This window comes from Erinaceus europaeus, chromosome 18 (assembly GCF_950295315.1).
Source record: "Erinaceus europaeus chromosome 18, mEriEur2.1, whole genome shotgun sequence".
In the NCBI taxonomy this organism is placed as follows: Eukaryota; Metazoa; Chordata; class Mammalia; order Eulipotyphla; family Erinaceidae; genus Erinaceus; species Erinaceus europaeus.
Window position 1 is genome coordinate 75194879 of NC_080179.1, and position 13117 is coordinate 75207995.

At 58.1% G+C, this 13117-nt stretch overlaps 2 protein-coding genes across 2 annotated transcripts; one reads left to right on the plus strand and one right to left on the minus strand.

The window, feature by feature from the left end:
• Positions 1-241: 241 nt before the first annotated feature.
• On the minus strand, positions 242-6332 carry IMP4 (IMP U3 small nucleolar ribonucleoprotein 4). Its single transcript, XM_007520903.3, has 9 exons — positions 6303-6332; positions 6080-6188; positions 3541-3624; positions 2535-2644; positions 2320-2452; positions 2090-2244; positions 1907-2001; positions 461-534; positions 242-357 (listed from the first exon to the last, which is right to left on the minus strand). Exons 1-9 carry the CDS (start codon positions 6303-6305, stop codon positions 245-247), a joined length of 876 nt encoding a protein of 291 aa, XP_007520965.1. The 5' UTR covers positions 6306-6332; the 3' UTR covers positions 242-244.
• A 246-nt stretch (positions 6333-6578) lies between these two features.
• On the plus strand, positions 6579-12476 carry CCDC115 (coiled-coil domain containing 115). Its single transcript, XM_060178235.1, has 5 exons — positions 6579-7174; positions 7245-7348; positions 8293-8375; positions 10043-10174; positions 11566-12476. The coding sequence occupies exons 1-5, from the start codon at positions 7058-7060 to the stop codon at positions 11676-11678; spliced, it is 549 nt and encodes a 182-aa protein (XP_060034218.1). The 5' UTR covers positions 6579-7057; the 3' UTR covers positions 11679-12476.
• The last annotated feature ends 641 nt before the right edge of the window (positions 12477-13117 follow it).

Genomic DNA, 13117 nt, shown 5'->3' on the forward strand with positions numbered 1-13117 from the left:
CCCTCTGCCTCATCAATTTCTCTCTGTATCATTAAAAGAAAAAAAACAGAGATCTTGTCGGCATGTCGTCACCAGGGATAAGAAGGTTCCAGTGTGGTCAGGCTTCACCCGAGACTTGCACACCAGACTGCTGGCAGGCCCGTCGCACTCACTCAGTGGGAGAGGGGCTGGTGTGGCACAGACCTTATCCAGGGCCACCCTCTCTCCGGCCCAGGTCCCTGTTGGGGCCGCCCACGGGTCACTGTCACTCGGCGCTCAGGAAGACCCTCTTGCGTGCAGTGTTGGTGTAGGGGTGCCAGCGCCACTCCACGTCTGCGGTGGCCTCTTGCTCTAGTGTGCCCAGACGGATCATGTACACTGGGGAGAGTGAGAGCGAGAGGGAGAAGGGGCAGTCACCCACTGAGCCAGCCAGCCTCCACCCCCCTCCCCGCCCAGATGGGGGCCAAGGGCCCAGACTCACGCTTGAGCTCAAAGCGGGGCCCAACCTCTGTCAGCTCCACATTGCGGTGGTCGGTCTTCCTGTATACGTGGTGCCTGGGGGAGGGGGGGGAGAGAGAGAGAGGGAGAGAGAGAGAGGCTGCAGGTGAGGGGCCTGTGGGAGAGGGACGTGGAAAGTAGGGCCAGTGGCCTCAGAGAGAGAACAAAGCTTTGGACTCTCAAGCAAGAGGTCCTGAGTTTGATCCCTGGCACTGCATGTGCCAGACTGATGCTCTGGTTCTCTCTCACACACAAATAAAGGAGTCTTCAGAAATAGTAAAATAAGGCACTGGGCAGTGGTGCAGCCGGTTAAGTGTACTCGGTACCATGTGCGAGGACCTGGGTTCAAGTCCCCAGCCTAAGCTGCAAGGGGGAAGTTTCATGAGTGCTGCAGCTGTCTCCCTTTCACCTCTCAATTTCTGTCCTATTAAAAAAAAAAAGTGGCTTGGGAGGTAATGCAGTGGTTAAAGCATTGTACACTCAAGCACGAGGTCCTGAGTTCAGTCCCCAGCAGCACATGTTCCAGAGTGATGTCTGGTTCTTTCTCTCTCTCCTCCTGTCTTTCTGATAAAAAATAAAAAAAATTTAAAAATTTGTAGTTATTTGAAAATATCCATGATTTCTGTTAATCTTACCAGTGTTTACTATAAAAATATTTTAAAAAAAGAAGGCTGTAGCACAGCGGGTTAAGCACACGTGGTGCAAAGCACAAGGACCAGCAAAAGGATCCCAGTTCAAGCCCCCGGCTCCCCACCTGCAGGGGAGTCACTTCACAGGCGGTGAAGCAGGTCTGCAGGTGTCTATCTTTCCCCCTCTCTGTCTTCCTCTCCTCTCTCCATTTCTCTCTGTCCTATCCAACAACATCAATAACAATAATAACTACAACAATAAAACAACAAGGGCAACAAAAGGGAATAAATAAATATTTGAAGAAAAAAAAAAAGGCAAAAAATGGCTGCCATACAGACACCACGTCTCAGTGAGAATCCTGGTGGCAAATAAAAAAAAGGTGGGGGGGGGAGGGTCAGGGAAGATAGTACAATGGTTATGTAAAAAGACTTTCATTCCTGAGGCTCTGATGTCCCAGGTTCAATCCTGGCACTTCTGTAAGTCAGAGCTGAGCAATGCTCAGCCAAAATTAAAAGGGGCTGAGTGGTGGCACATCTAGTAAAGGACACACATTACAGTGTGTAAGGACTTGGGTTCAAGGCCCCAGTCCCCACCTGCATGGCAGAAGCTTCAAAACCAGTGCTACAGTTGTATCTCTCTCTCTCTTTCCCTCTCTCCCTCCCGCCCCCCTTCCCTCCTTCTCTTCCCCATTTTCCCTTTCCCTCTTAAATTCTGTCTCTATCCAAAATAAATGAATAAAATGAAATAAAATGAAATAAAATAAAATAAAATGGGAGGTTGGGCTAGTCCCCAGCCGCACCGGAAGGAGATGTAGTCATCTTGGTTTGCAAAGGTGATGACCCGGTGGCTGTCGTCCTTGGGCACGGGGAACAGGTAGCGGAGTATGTCGGAGACCTGGGGTGGAGGGGACAGACAGACAGTGCAGTCAGCACCCAGCCTGGCGCCCAGGCCTCCAGGTGCCCCCCACCCGCACCCAACTCACCCGCTTGCCCAGGCGGGAGGAAAAGCCGTGCACGATGAGGTGGGGCTTGGCCTCGGACGCCGTGCCCAGGTCGGGGATGTCGTGCCGCATGACCACGTTGCAGAGGGTGAAGTAGGCGGTGGGGCCAAAGGGCAGGTGGCTGACAATGAGCCCCACTGCGGGGAAGGGCCGTCAGACAGCCCCTCGTCGGGCACCCCGCCTCCCGTCCGCCTGACTTGCCCCGGTCTTACCCGGTGTCCCTCGGTGCTCGTGCACGACCAGCAGGTCTGTCACCCCGTTGGCCTTGCAGGCGCGCACCAGGGCCCCCACTTCGTGCCGGCCTCGGTTCATGCGCTGGGCACCCGGGAACACCAGCTTCAGCTCCTGCACCCGACACCCCAGGTCAGAAGGGGGACTAGGCAGCCCCTCCACATCCCTCCCCTCCCACCCCCCAGGGGCGCAGCACCTTTGCAAACATCTTTAGGCGGGAGCTGGGGTCTCGGGAGGTAGTGATCATGATTCTGGGGTCCTCCACCCCGGCCCAGCGGTACTCGTCATCCACGTGGCTGGTGACACCTGTCGGGTGCAGGAGACAGACAGTGCTGCTGGATGCTGGCCTGGGGTGACTGAGTCTGTCCAGAGCCAGTGAAGGAAGCGCAGCTCAGCCGCACTGGGGGTGGACTGCCCGTCGGGTGGGCATGAGCCCCGATCCAACAAGGATCTCAATTTTTTTTTGCCACCAGGGTTATCTCTGGGGCTCAGCGTCTGCACAACACCTTCCCTTTAGACAAAGAGAGGACGGGGGCCAGGGGAAGGAGACACTGAAGCAGCACTCCGGTCGCTCATGAAACCTTCCCAGGTAGGGGGCTCCATGGGGTGGCCGCAATCTGAACTTTGGCATCCGAACCACTTTGAGTTCCTGTGAGCTAAGTGAATCCCACAGCAGCTCTCAGATGCCTTGTTACGGGGGGTTTAGACTCTGTTATGGCCTGGGGGGGGGGGTCCTCAGACTCAGAACAGATACCTGTCAACGCAGGGGGTGAGACACAGGTGCTGGGAGACGGCAGTGCCCAGAACAGACACTGCCCCCTCTCTCCCCCACCCAGCACAGCTCCCAGTCTTCCTCTAGATGAAGACAGACAGACAGACAGAGGATGAAAGAGATCACCACACGGACACACTCAGTGCAGTGAGGGCTGGGCTTGCAGCCGGGGCAGAGCAGCGCACTGAGTGAGCATCTTCACCGCCCCGAAACACCTGTCCTAACGCAGGGGGCAGCCAGCACGCAGAGCAGGAGAGCCGGGGCGCTCTCAGACAGGACCGGGGGGCTGAGGGGAAGCTGCTCTGGGGGGCCCTGTGCCAAGTCACGACGGAGCCCAGGGGGCAGCTGCTGCCCTGAGAAGCTGTGTTTGTCCTCAGACCCAGAGAGGCAGACAGGGAGGCAGGGAGGGGACACAGTGGAGCGCAGTCACCTTCACCGCCGGCATCATCAAACTCCAGGGAGCCCTGCAGGGCCAGAGCCTCCCGGCGCAGCTCAGTAGGGATGAGGCGATTCTCTGTGGAGGAGAGAGAGGACTGGGTGAGACTTGGGCTTAGCAGCCTGAACACACTGGCTCCAAAGGCCCCTTCTTGCCACAGAGCAGAGGGGCAACGTGTGACCAGGGAGCCAGGAGCCCCACTGGCTCACAGCAGTGTTTTCGTATCTATTAGCATGTCGATCTGTGCATGAAGGCTTCGTTTCCTACGCTTCCTGAGTTCATAGCTTAAAGACTCTCAACTACTCACAACTTGCTTTTGTAGCTGTTAAAAAATTAATCTTAATTTCTTTTTAAATGAATTTGTTTTGGGGTGGAGGAGACAGCTAAATGGCTATGCAAAATACTTTTCTTCTATTTACTTTCCCTTTTGTTGCCCTTGTTTTTTATTGTTATAGTTATTATTGTTGTTGTTACTGATGTCGTCATTGTTGGACAGGACAGAGAGAAATGGAGAGAGGAGGGGAAGACAGGGGGAGAGAAAGACAGACACCTGCAGACCTGCTTCACCGCCTGTGAAGTGACCCCCCTGCAGGTGGGGAGCCAGGGCCTCGAACCCGGATCCTTATGCCGGTCCTTGCACTTTGCGCCACCTGCACTTAACCTACCGCGCTACCACCCAACACCCGCAAAATACTTTTATGCCTGAGGCTCCAAGGTCCCAGGTTCAATTCCCAGCACCACCATAAGCCAGAGCTGAGCGGTGCTCTGGGGGAAAACAAGTTGTTTCTTTCCTTTCTTTCTTTCTTTCTTTTTTTTTCAATCTACTAGTGAGAGGAGGGAGCCAGAACTAGAATATCTCTCTGGCACATGTGATGCTGGGGATCAAACCTGAGGCCTCGTGCTTGACAGTCTAGTGCTTTATCCACAGTGCCCCATCCTGGGGAGCAGTTTTGCTTCTGTGAAGGCTAGACACAGGGCTGGGGAGACAGAGTACGGTTATGTAAAAGACTCTCATACCTAAACCTTTGAGGTCCCAGGTTCAGTCCCCAGTACCACCAGTGCTCTGGTAAAAACAAACAGAAAGCACTCAACAGGCTACCCATTCACTCATGCTGTGGGTTCTGCTTCCTGTGGGCAGCCTTCAACTCATGACCTCTGAAAAATACAGCTTTTCTCCCCTCCAAGTACAGGTGGCTTTCATTTACTTATACATCATTTCCCCCTTTCCCTCAATACCCTAAAAGTTGGGACTATTCTCAACTACTCACAATTGGTTACCAACCCTACCCTTAGGCAAACCTTGAGGACCATCAGTATTTATGATCAGGACGCCCCTCCAAGGGCCCAAGGGTGAAATCCAAGCAAACCTCGGGCATTTCTCACTGTGGCCCCATTTTTTACACACTCCTCTCTAGGGCAAGTCATCACAGAGGGACAAACTTCTAGTGCCCAGTCATTATTTCTGAGACAAAGAAAAAGGAATTAAGAGAGTTTGATGGGCTTTTCAACATCTTCAAGCAAAAAGGCAAAAAAAGGTTATCATGGGGTCTTGTCACTGGAAAATCTGGCAGTCACTTGGCAGACAGACATAGGGAAGCAGCCAAATCAGATACTTGACAATGTGCACGAAATTAAATTCCACAAGGATTAAACTTTTTAAAAAGGCAAGGGAATTACAATACCGAATGACAATAAAATATTCTTGTAATCTTATACTGCAAACGGTGGCAAGAAAAACCTGGGGGTGGGGGAGGTCTCGGGAGCCCGGCGGCAGCGCAGCGGGTTAAGCGCAGGCGGCGCAAAGCGCAGGGACCGGCGTGAGGATCCCGGTTCGAGCCCCCGGCTCCCCACCGGCAGGGGCGTCGCTTCCCAGGCGGTGAAGCAGGTCTGCAGGTGTCTGTCTTTCTCTCCCCCTCTCTGTCTGCCCCTCCTCTCTCCATTTCCCTCTGTCCTATCCAACAACCACCACATCAATAACAACAACAATCATCACTACAACAATAAAAGAAAAAAAACAAGGGCAACAAAAGGGAACAAATAAATAAATAAATATTTTTAAAAAATAAAAAAAAAAAGAACTATAAAGACCTCAACTTCGCGAAGAAGAGATCCAGCTGTCAACTGTACACGAACAGGTGACAAGCCAGGGAGACAGCACGCTGGTTACGTAAAAGACGTTTCATGCCTAAGGCCCTGAGGTCCCCAGGTTCAATTCCAAGCACCGTCATAAATCAGAGCTTTGGTTTAAAAAAAAAAAAAAAAAAAAAAAAGGCCAGACACACAGGGGGCGGAGTGCAACATGTGAGCGCAGCCATACATGACATACGAGCATACATGACAGCGCGCAGCGTCCTGTCTCGCCCGCACATTTGCAGACCGGCAGGAGGACCCAGCCGGCACGAGCGAGAAAGGGTGATGAGTGCTGGGCAAGGGAGATGCTTGAGATGCTCGGCCCTCCTGTTCATATACCATTAGCCAGCCCCCCGCACCCAGGTTTCCAAAAGCAAATGTCAGTTCGCGAGGGGCTGCTGACCTTCCAGCGCGCGCCGCACCTTCTCCTTCTTGTCCTGCGCGGCCCGCTGCGCATCCTCCCGGGCTTTACGGTACAGGTACTCGCGGCGGAGCCGGGCCTCGCGGCGCAGCTGGAGGACGCAGACTTGGGTGAAGCCCTCCTCCCCGCCACCCTCGCCCCGGCCGGCCGGGGGACACACCCGCCGCTCCGTCCTCCAAACCCCGAGCGCCCACCGCCTTCTCACCATCCTGAACGCCGCTTCCACGTGGGCCCAAGCGAGGCTACCCACGCCGCCGGCCGAACGCGACCCTCGCTTCCGCCCTCAACCAAGACGGCCGATGCGTCTTCACTAAGGGGGATGCAGCGGGGAGTTCCCGAAGTTAAGATGGCGGACAAAGGGGCGGGCGCCTCAATGCGATTGGCCGGTCTGGAAACGCATGCTCAGCGGAACTCACCAATAGGCGGCGGCGGCGGCGGCGGCGGCGGCGGGGGCGGGGGCGGGGGCGGGGGGCGGGGGGCGGGGGGCGGGACATCAAGCCGTCACTGGACCCCGCTTAGTCCGCGCGCCCGGCGGCCCGGCTTTGCAGGACTCCCGGCTTTAGGGTGAAGAGCCAGTGAAATTAGTGGAGGCTGCAGACCTCTCAGGGACTGTCAAAGCACAGCGACGGACCGTAGAGCGACCCGCCGGTGCCTTCTGGAGGTTCCGTTCAAGTCGGCTCTCCCTTAAAATGCCGCTCCTCCCGCCTCTCGCCTTCGCCGTCGTGAAGTCAGAAGTGACTCGGGGCCAGTGACGGCCCTCGCTAACTGTCGGGTGAGCCTGTCTTCCCCGGACGCCGCTCGCTCAGGAGAGCACTGGCCCTTTAACGCCGGCCCGGCCCGCCAGGTGCGCCCGCCCCTTTGGGCGTGTCCCGCGCGCCCATTGGCCTACGTGTCGGCGCGCCCGGTGCTGATTGGGCGGCGTGGCAGGAAGTCCGCGCCCGACCGCGGCGCGGAGCAGAGATGGCGGCGGCGGCGCCCGAGCTGCGGGCGGAGATGGACGCCGTGCTCCTGCGGCTGTTCGGGGACCTGGAGGAGCTGGAGGCCAAGCGGGGGACGCTGAACGCCCGAGTGGAGGAGGTAGGGGCCCGGCCGGCGGGCGGGCGGGCGGGCGGGCGGGCCGCGGCGGGCTCACCTTCTGCTCCCGCAGGGCTGGCTGTCGCTGTCCAAGGCTCGCTACGCCATGGGCGCCAAGGCGGTGGGGCGGCTGCAGTTCGCGTCCCGCATGGAGCCGCTGCTGCGCGTCTCCACCTGGTGAGCCGCGGGGCGGGGGCGGGGGCGGGGCGCGGGGCGGGGGGCTCAGCCGGGGGGACGCGGGGCGGGGGGCTCAGCCGGGGGGACGCGGGGCGCGGGGCTCAGCCGGGGGGACGCGGGGCGCGGGGCTCAGCCGGAGACGCGGGGCGGGGGGCTCAGCCGGGGGGACGCGGGGCGCGGGGCTCAGCCGGAGACGCGGGGCGGGGGGCTCAGCCGGGGGGACGCGGGGCGCGGGGCTCAGCCGGGGGAACGCGGGGCGCGGGGCTCAGCCGGGGGGACGCGGGGCGCGGGGCTCAGCCGGAGACGCGGGGCGGGGGGCTCAGCCGGGGGGACGCGGGGCGCGGGGCTCAGCCGGAGACGCGGGGCGGGGGGGCTCAGCCGGGGGGACGCGGGGCGCGGGGCTCAGCCGGGGGGACGCGGGGCGCGGGGCTCAGCCGGAGACGCGGGGCGGGGGGCTCAGCCGGGGGGACGCGGGGCGCGGGGCTCAGCCGGAGACGCGGGGCGGGGGGCTCAGCCGGGGGGACGCGGGGCGCGGGGCTCAGCCGGGGGAACGCGGGGCGCGGGGCTCAGCCGGGGGGACGCGGGGCGCGGGGCTCAGCCGGGGGGACGCGGGGCGCGGGGCTCAGCCGGGGGGACGCGGGGCGCGGGGCTCAGCCGGGGGGACGCGGGGCGGGGGGCTCAGCCGGGGGGACGCGGGGCGCGGGGCTCAGCCGGGGAGACGCGGGGCGGGGGGCTCAGCCGGGGGGACGCGGGGCGCGGGGCTCAGCCGGGGGGACGCGGGGCGGGGGGCTCAGCCGGGGAGACGCGGGGCGGGGGGCTCAGCCGGGGGGACGCGGGGCGCGGGGCTCAGCCGGGGGGACGCGGGGCGCGGGGCTCAGCCGGGGGGACGCGGGGCTCAGCCGGGGCGCCCGCCCACGCTGCTGCTCCCCCCTGTCCCCGTGCAGCGAGGCCCCAGGCGAAGCCCGCAAGTTCTGGGCGGTGAAGGCCGGAGCCCAGGCCCCGGAGGACGTGGGGCCCCGCGACGCAGGTGAGGCCCCGCCCCCCCCAGGTGCCAGGTGCCAGGTGTCACGCAGCCGCCTCCTGACCGCTGGGCCCCTCTGCCGCTTGGGGGGCTGAAGCACCTGCTTCTCGGGCAGGCGGGGCATTGACAGGTGCAGCCACGCCCAGCCTCGGGCAGGTCTGTCTGTCTGTCTCTCTCTCTCTCTTTTTCTTTCTTTCTCTCTCTCAACTTACACTCTTTTGTTGCCCTTGTTTTGTTGTTGCAGTTATTGTTCTTGTTCTTGATGTTGTTGTATAGGACAGAGAGAAATGGAGAGAGGAGGGGAAGACAGAGAGGGGGAGAGAAAGACAGACACCTGCAGACCTGCTTCACCACCTGTGAAGCGACTCCCCTGCAGGTGGGGAGCCGGGGACTCGAACCGGCATCCTTACTCTGGTCCTTGTGCTTTGCGCCACATGCGCTTAACCCGCTGCGCCACCGCCTGACCCCCAGTAGTCAAAATTTTTAAGTAACAACTCAAGCAATAAAATACATTTACTGGGCCGGTGAAATAGCTCACCAGTTAGTGCTCTGCTGTGCCATGCGCATGACTAAGTTGGAGCCCAGCCCCCAACCACACTGGTGTCGTGATCTCTTGCACTGTCCCTCTGTTTCTTTTTTTTTGTTTAATTTTAAAAATATTTATTTATTTATTCGCTTTTGTTGCCCTTGTTTTATTGTTGTTGTCGTCATTGTTGGACAGGTCAGAGAGAAATGGAGAGAGGAGGGGCAGACACAGAAGGGGAGAGAAAGACAGACACCTGCAGACCTGCTTCACCGCCTGGGAAGCGACTCCCCTGCAGGTGGGGAGCCGGGGCTCGAACCCGGATCCTTACGCAGGTCCTGGCGATTTGTGCCACATGCACTCAACCCGCTGCGCTACCACCTGACTCCCTTTATATTTATTTGTTTGTTTATTTATTTCATTCTTTTTTGTGGTAAGTATTTCTATAGGTAAAGGCCTTTGCAGTTGGGGGTGCTTTGCAGTTGAGGGATAACTCAGCGAGGTGGGCAGAAAGTCTTCATCTTTGTGCTAGTTTTTATATATATATATATATATATTTTATTTATTTAGATGTAGGGAGAGACACACACACAGAGAAACACCAGAGCACTGCTCAGCTCTGGCTTATGGAGGTGCAGGGGATTGAACCTGGGACTTCTTTGCATAACCGTTATGCTATCTCACCCGCCCGTGCTAGTTTATTTATTTTTTGGGGGGGGGGGGCAAATGTGTTTATTTTTACTCTTTTGAGGGGGTTAATGGATCACAGTACAGTTGTAGAGGGGCAGAGAGCCTGTCTGTCTGTCTGTCTATGTGAGAGGCCACACAGCACCTGCAGCTTCCTTCCGTGCGCTGGGGGCCACGCTTGACGCTGAGTTGTCCCCACGCCAAGGAAACGGCTACCAAAGACAAGTTTTCTCGACAGCCTTCGGGGACGACCCTTCCTGCTGAGGACAGGGGGTCTCCTGCCCTCCACCCGTCATGAGAACATGTCGGCGGCACAAAGAGACAGGCGGTTTTACGTCGCCATGAGCTGCTGTCTGAGGCCCGGGAGGTCGCTGGGACCTTCCATCCGTCAGTTTCTTCCCGGATCCTGCCCTCCGGTCAAGTCTGCGGTAACGAGCCCCATCTCTACCTTGTCTTCCTGCAGCTCTACGTAGGCGCAAGGGTCTCCCTCGGACCCCAGAGCCAGAGGCAGCCTCCACCCCCCAGGACCCTCTGAACTGGTTTGGCATCCTGGTCCCTCACAGTCTGCGGCAGGCCCAGGCCAGCTTCCGAGACGGTGAGTGGCCCTGCCCAGACGTTTGTCCTGTGGAGGGGCGGCAGGCAGCCTGCACAGATGAGCAGGCCGCAGGCGTGTACCAGGGGCGACAGTCGTTTCCAGCAAACGGCGACGGTCAGGGTACCGCGGGGCAGGAGTAGGCCGGGGGCTGTTCTCTGCAGGTGACCCGGCAAGGCCTCTTTCCTTGAGAGACGGAGAGCCCAGAGCCTCGGGGTTCGCAGTGTGCGAGAGGGAAGGAGTGACAGATGGACCTATTCCAAGCATAACTCCTGTTTTTTAAAAAAATAACCATCCAGGAGTCAGGCAGTAGCGCAGTGGGTTAAGCGCAGGTGGTGCAAAGCGCAAGGACCGGCGTAAGGATCCCGGTTCGAGCCCCCAGCTCTCCACCTGCAGGGGAGTCGCTTCACAGGCGGTGCAGCAGGTCTGCAGGTGTCTGTCTTTCTCTCCCCCTCACTGTCTTCCCCTCCTCTCTCCATTTCTCCCTGTCCTAGCCAACAACGACGACATCAACAACAACTACAACAATAAAACAAGGGCAACAAAAGGGAATAAAGAAATATAAAAAAAGTTAAATAACTATCCATGCTAATAAATAAATAGTTAAAAAACTATTTATTTATTAGCATGGAGAGAGAGAGAGAAACACCCCTGCAGCACTGCTCTGCCCGGGGCCCAGCACCTGGTAATGTGCACTCTACAGACACGCCACTGCCCAGCCCCTCGGGCAGAGCTCCCGCAGCCACGGGCTTCCCCTCACCTGGGGGACTCCCGGTGCTGTGAGGTGAGGTTGCGACTAGTGGCTGTGCGTGTGTGTCTGGGGCTTGGAAGAGGTGTGGTCTGGAGACAAGCAGAGAAGCTCTCCATGCCACGCCAGGCAGGTTTGGAATTCCCAAGTTGCTGGCACAGACACAGTGTCCCAGCTGACAACAGCTCGGGCAGGAGCTACAGGGAACCGAGGGGAGTGGCTCCCAGAGAGAAGGTTTTCCCGGAAGCCAGGAGGAGAGTGTTTCTAGGACTCAGGTGGTCAGAAGTGTGGGCAGCCCTGCGTGGGACAGACAGACTTAGCCGGTAGGTAGACTGGGCCCATGAAAGGCCTACAAACCGTGACCACGGCCAGTCCACAGCAGCACCTGGTAGAAGCTGCTCAGAGGTGGATTCAATGTGTGTGTGTGTGTGGGGGGGGGTTCAGTTTGGGGGACAGAAAAGAGGTGGAAGCACCCCCATGGAGTTCTGGTTCCTGGGAAATGACACAGAGGGCTGAGGAAGTCTTCTAGAGAGGCGACATCTCAGCAAAGTCCCAGAAGACAGGAGAGCTTGAGGCTGTACCCAGAATAGTGTGGGAAAGAGCCGGGCCAGTGACGACCATGGTGACCTCTCTCTCCTCCCTCTAGGCCTGCAGCTGGCTGCGGACATAGCCAGCCTCCAGGCCCGTGTGGACCGGGGTCGAAGCCAGCTCCGGGAGCTCCAGGAGAAACTCAGGCAGCTGGAGCCCGGGGCTGCCTAGCCTGGGACCACAGAGGCGGGGCAGTGCAGCTGCCTCCCTGCCTACAGAGCCCCCCACCCCACCCCACTGCACCCCTGCCCCCAGAGCTCCTCCAGTCTGCACCTCCCCGCCTCCCTCGGCAAGGTGCGGCCACTTGAAGTTCACTGAGTAATGTTGAGCGTCACTGCTGGGAACCCGATTTTAGGTTCTATCGTAAGCCACCCACAGGGAGCCAGTGAAGTGCAGTCACACTGAGTGGGCAGCTAGATCAGACCTCACGGACAGGTCCCTCCAGTCTCACTGCAGGAAGAAACACTTGCACAGCCAGGGGCAGGGAAGGGCAGAAGCAGGTGCCTCAGTCCCCCCCCCCTCCAGTGTGATCTCCGGAGGAGAAAGCACACACTGACATAGCAGGATGGTGTAGCCCCTGGGTGGTAAAAGCACAGACAAGTGGCCTGCACTCTCCACGGGTGTGACTAGCTAAGACAGTCTTGGAAGCCAGTGTTGCCCAGACTGAACACAAACGGCAGAGTAAATGTCGGTGCGTTGTAATCAGAAAGTAGGAAAGATGTGAGTGAGGTTTCCATCCAGGGCTCTCTCGGGAGAGACGGGCCCCGCAGTTTCCTGAAGGGGCTCCAGGGCGCTCCCTCTCCGTGCCTCACTTCCCCGCTGGGCTGTTTCCAGTTGAACTTTCTGTCTCAGGGAGATGAGTCCTTTGTTCATGACGTGAGTTGTAAATAATCTCCTCCTCCCCCCATCTGTCTTTTAACTCCTAATGGTTTTGTAAAACTCAATTGTAAAATAAAATCTCAAACTGCACAGAGCAGTTGAACAGTTAGATGGATGCTGTGAAAGCTTGTAGATTGTTTTTGGGGGGGAGAGAAATAAGGGCCTCACACATTTAGAGAAGGAAAGGGCCAGGCGGTGGCACACCTGGCTCAGTGCACACATTACAGTGTGCAAGGACCCAGGTTCAAGCCCCCGGCCCGCACCTACGGGGGAAAGCTTCATGAGTGGTGAAACAGGGCCACAGGTGTCTCTCTCCCACTCTGTCTTTCCCTCCCCTCTCAATTTCTCTCTGTCTCTATCCAATAATAAAGAAAAATATAGATGGGGGGGGGGATATCATGGCACCAAGGCTTCCTGCATCTCTGTGATGCCGGGGCTTGAACCTGGCTCTCGCTCATGGCGATGCAGGCACCCTACCAGTTGAACTATCTCTAACGTAAAGCTTGTGTTTTAGACACAAAGAGTGATATTCATCAATCAGCTGTGTGCAGGCACCCTACCAGTTGAACTATCTAACGTAAAGCTTGTGTTTTAGACATAAAGAGTGATATTCGTCAATCAGCTGTGTTGCCATTTCTAGGAGGGTGTTTTTTTTTTTCCCCTCCAGGGTTATTACTGGGCGCGGTGCCTGCATCATGAATCCAGCGCTCCTGGAGGCCATTTTTCCCCCT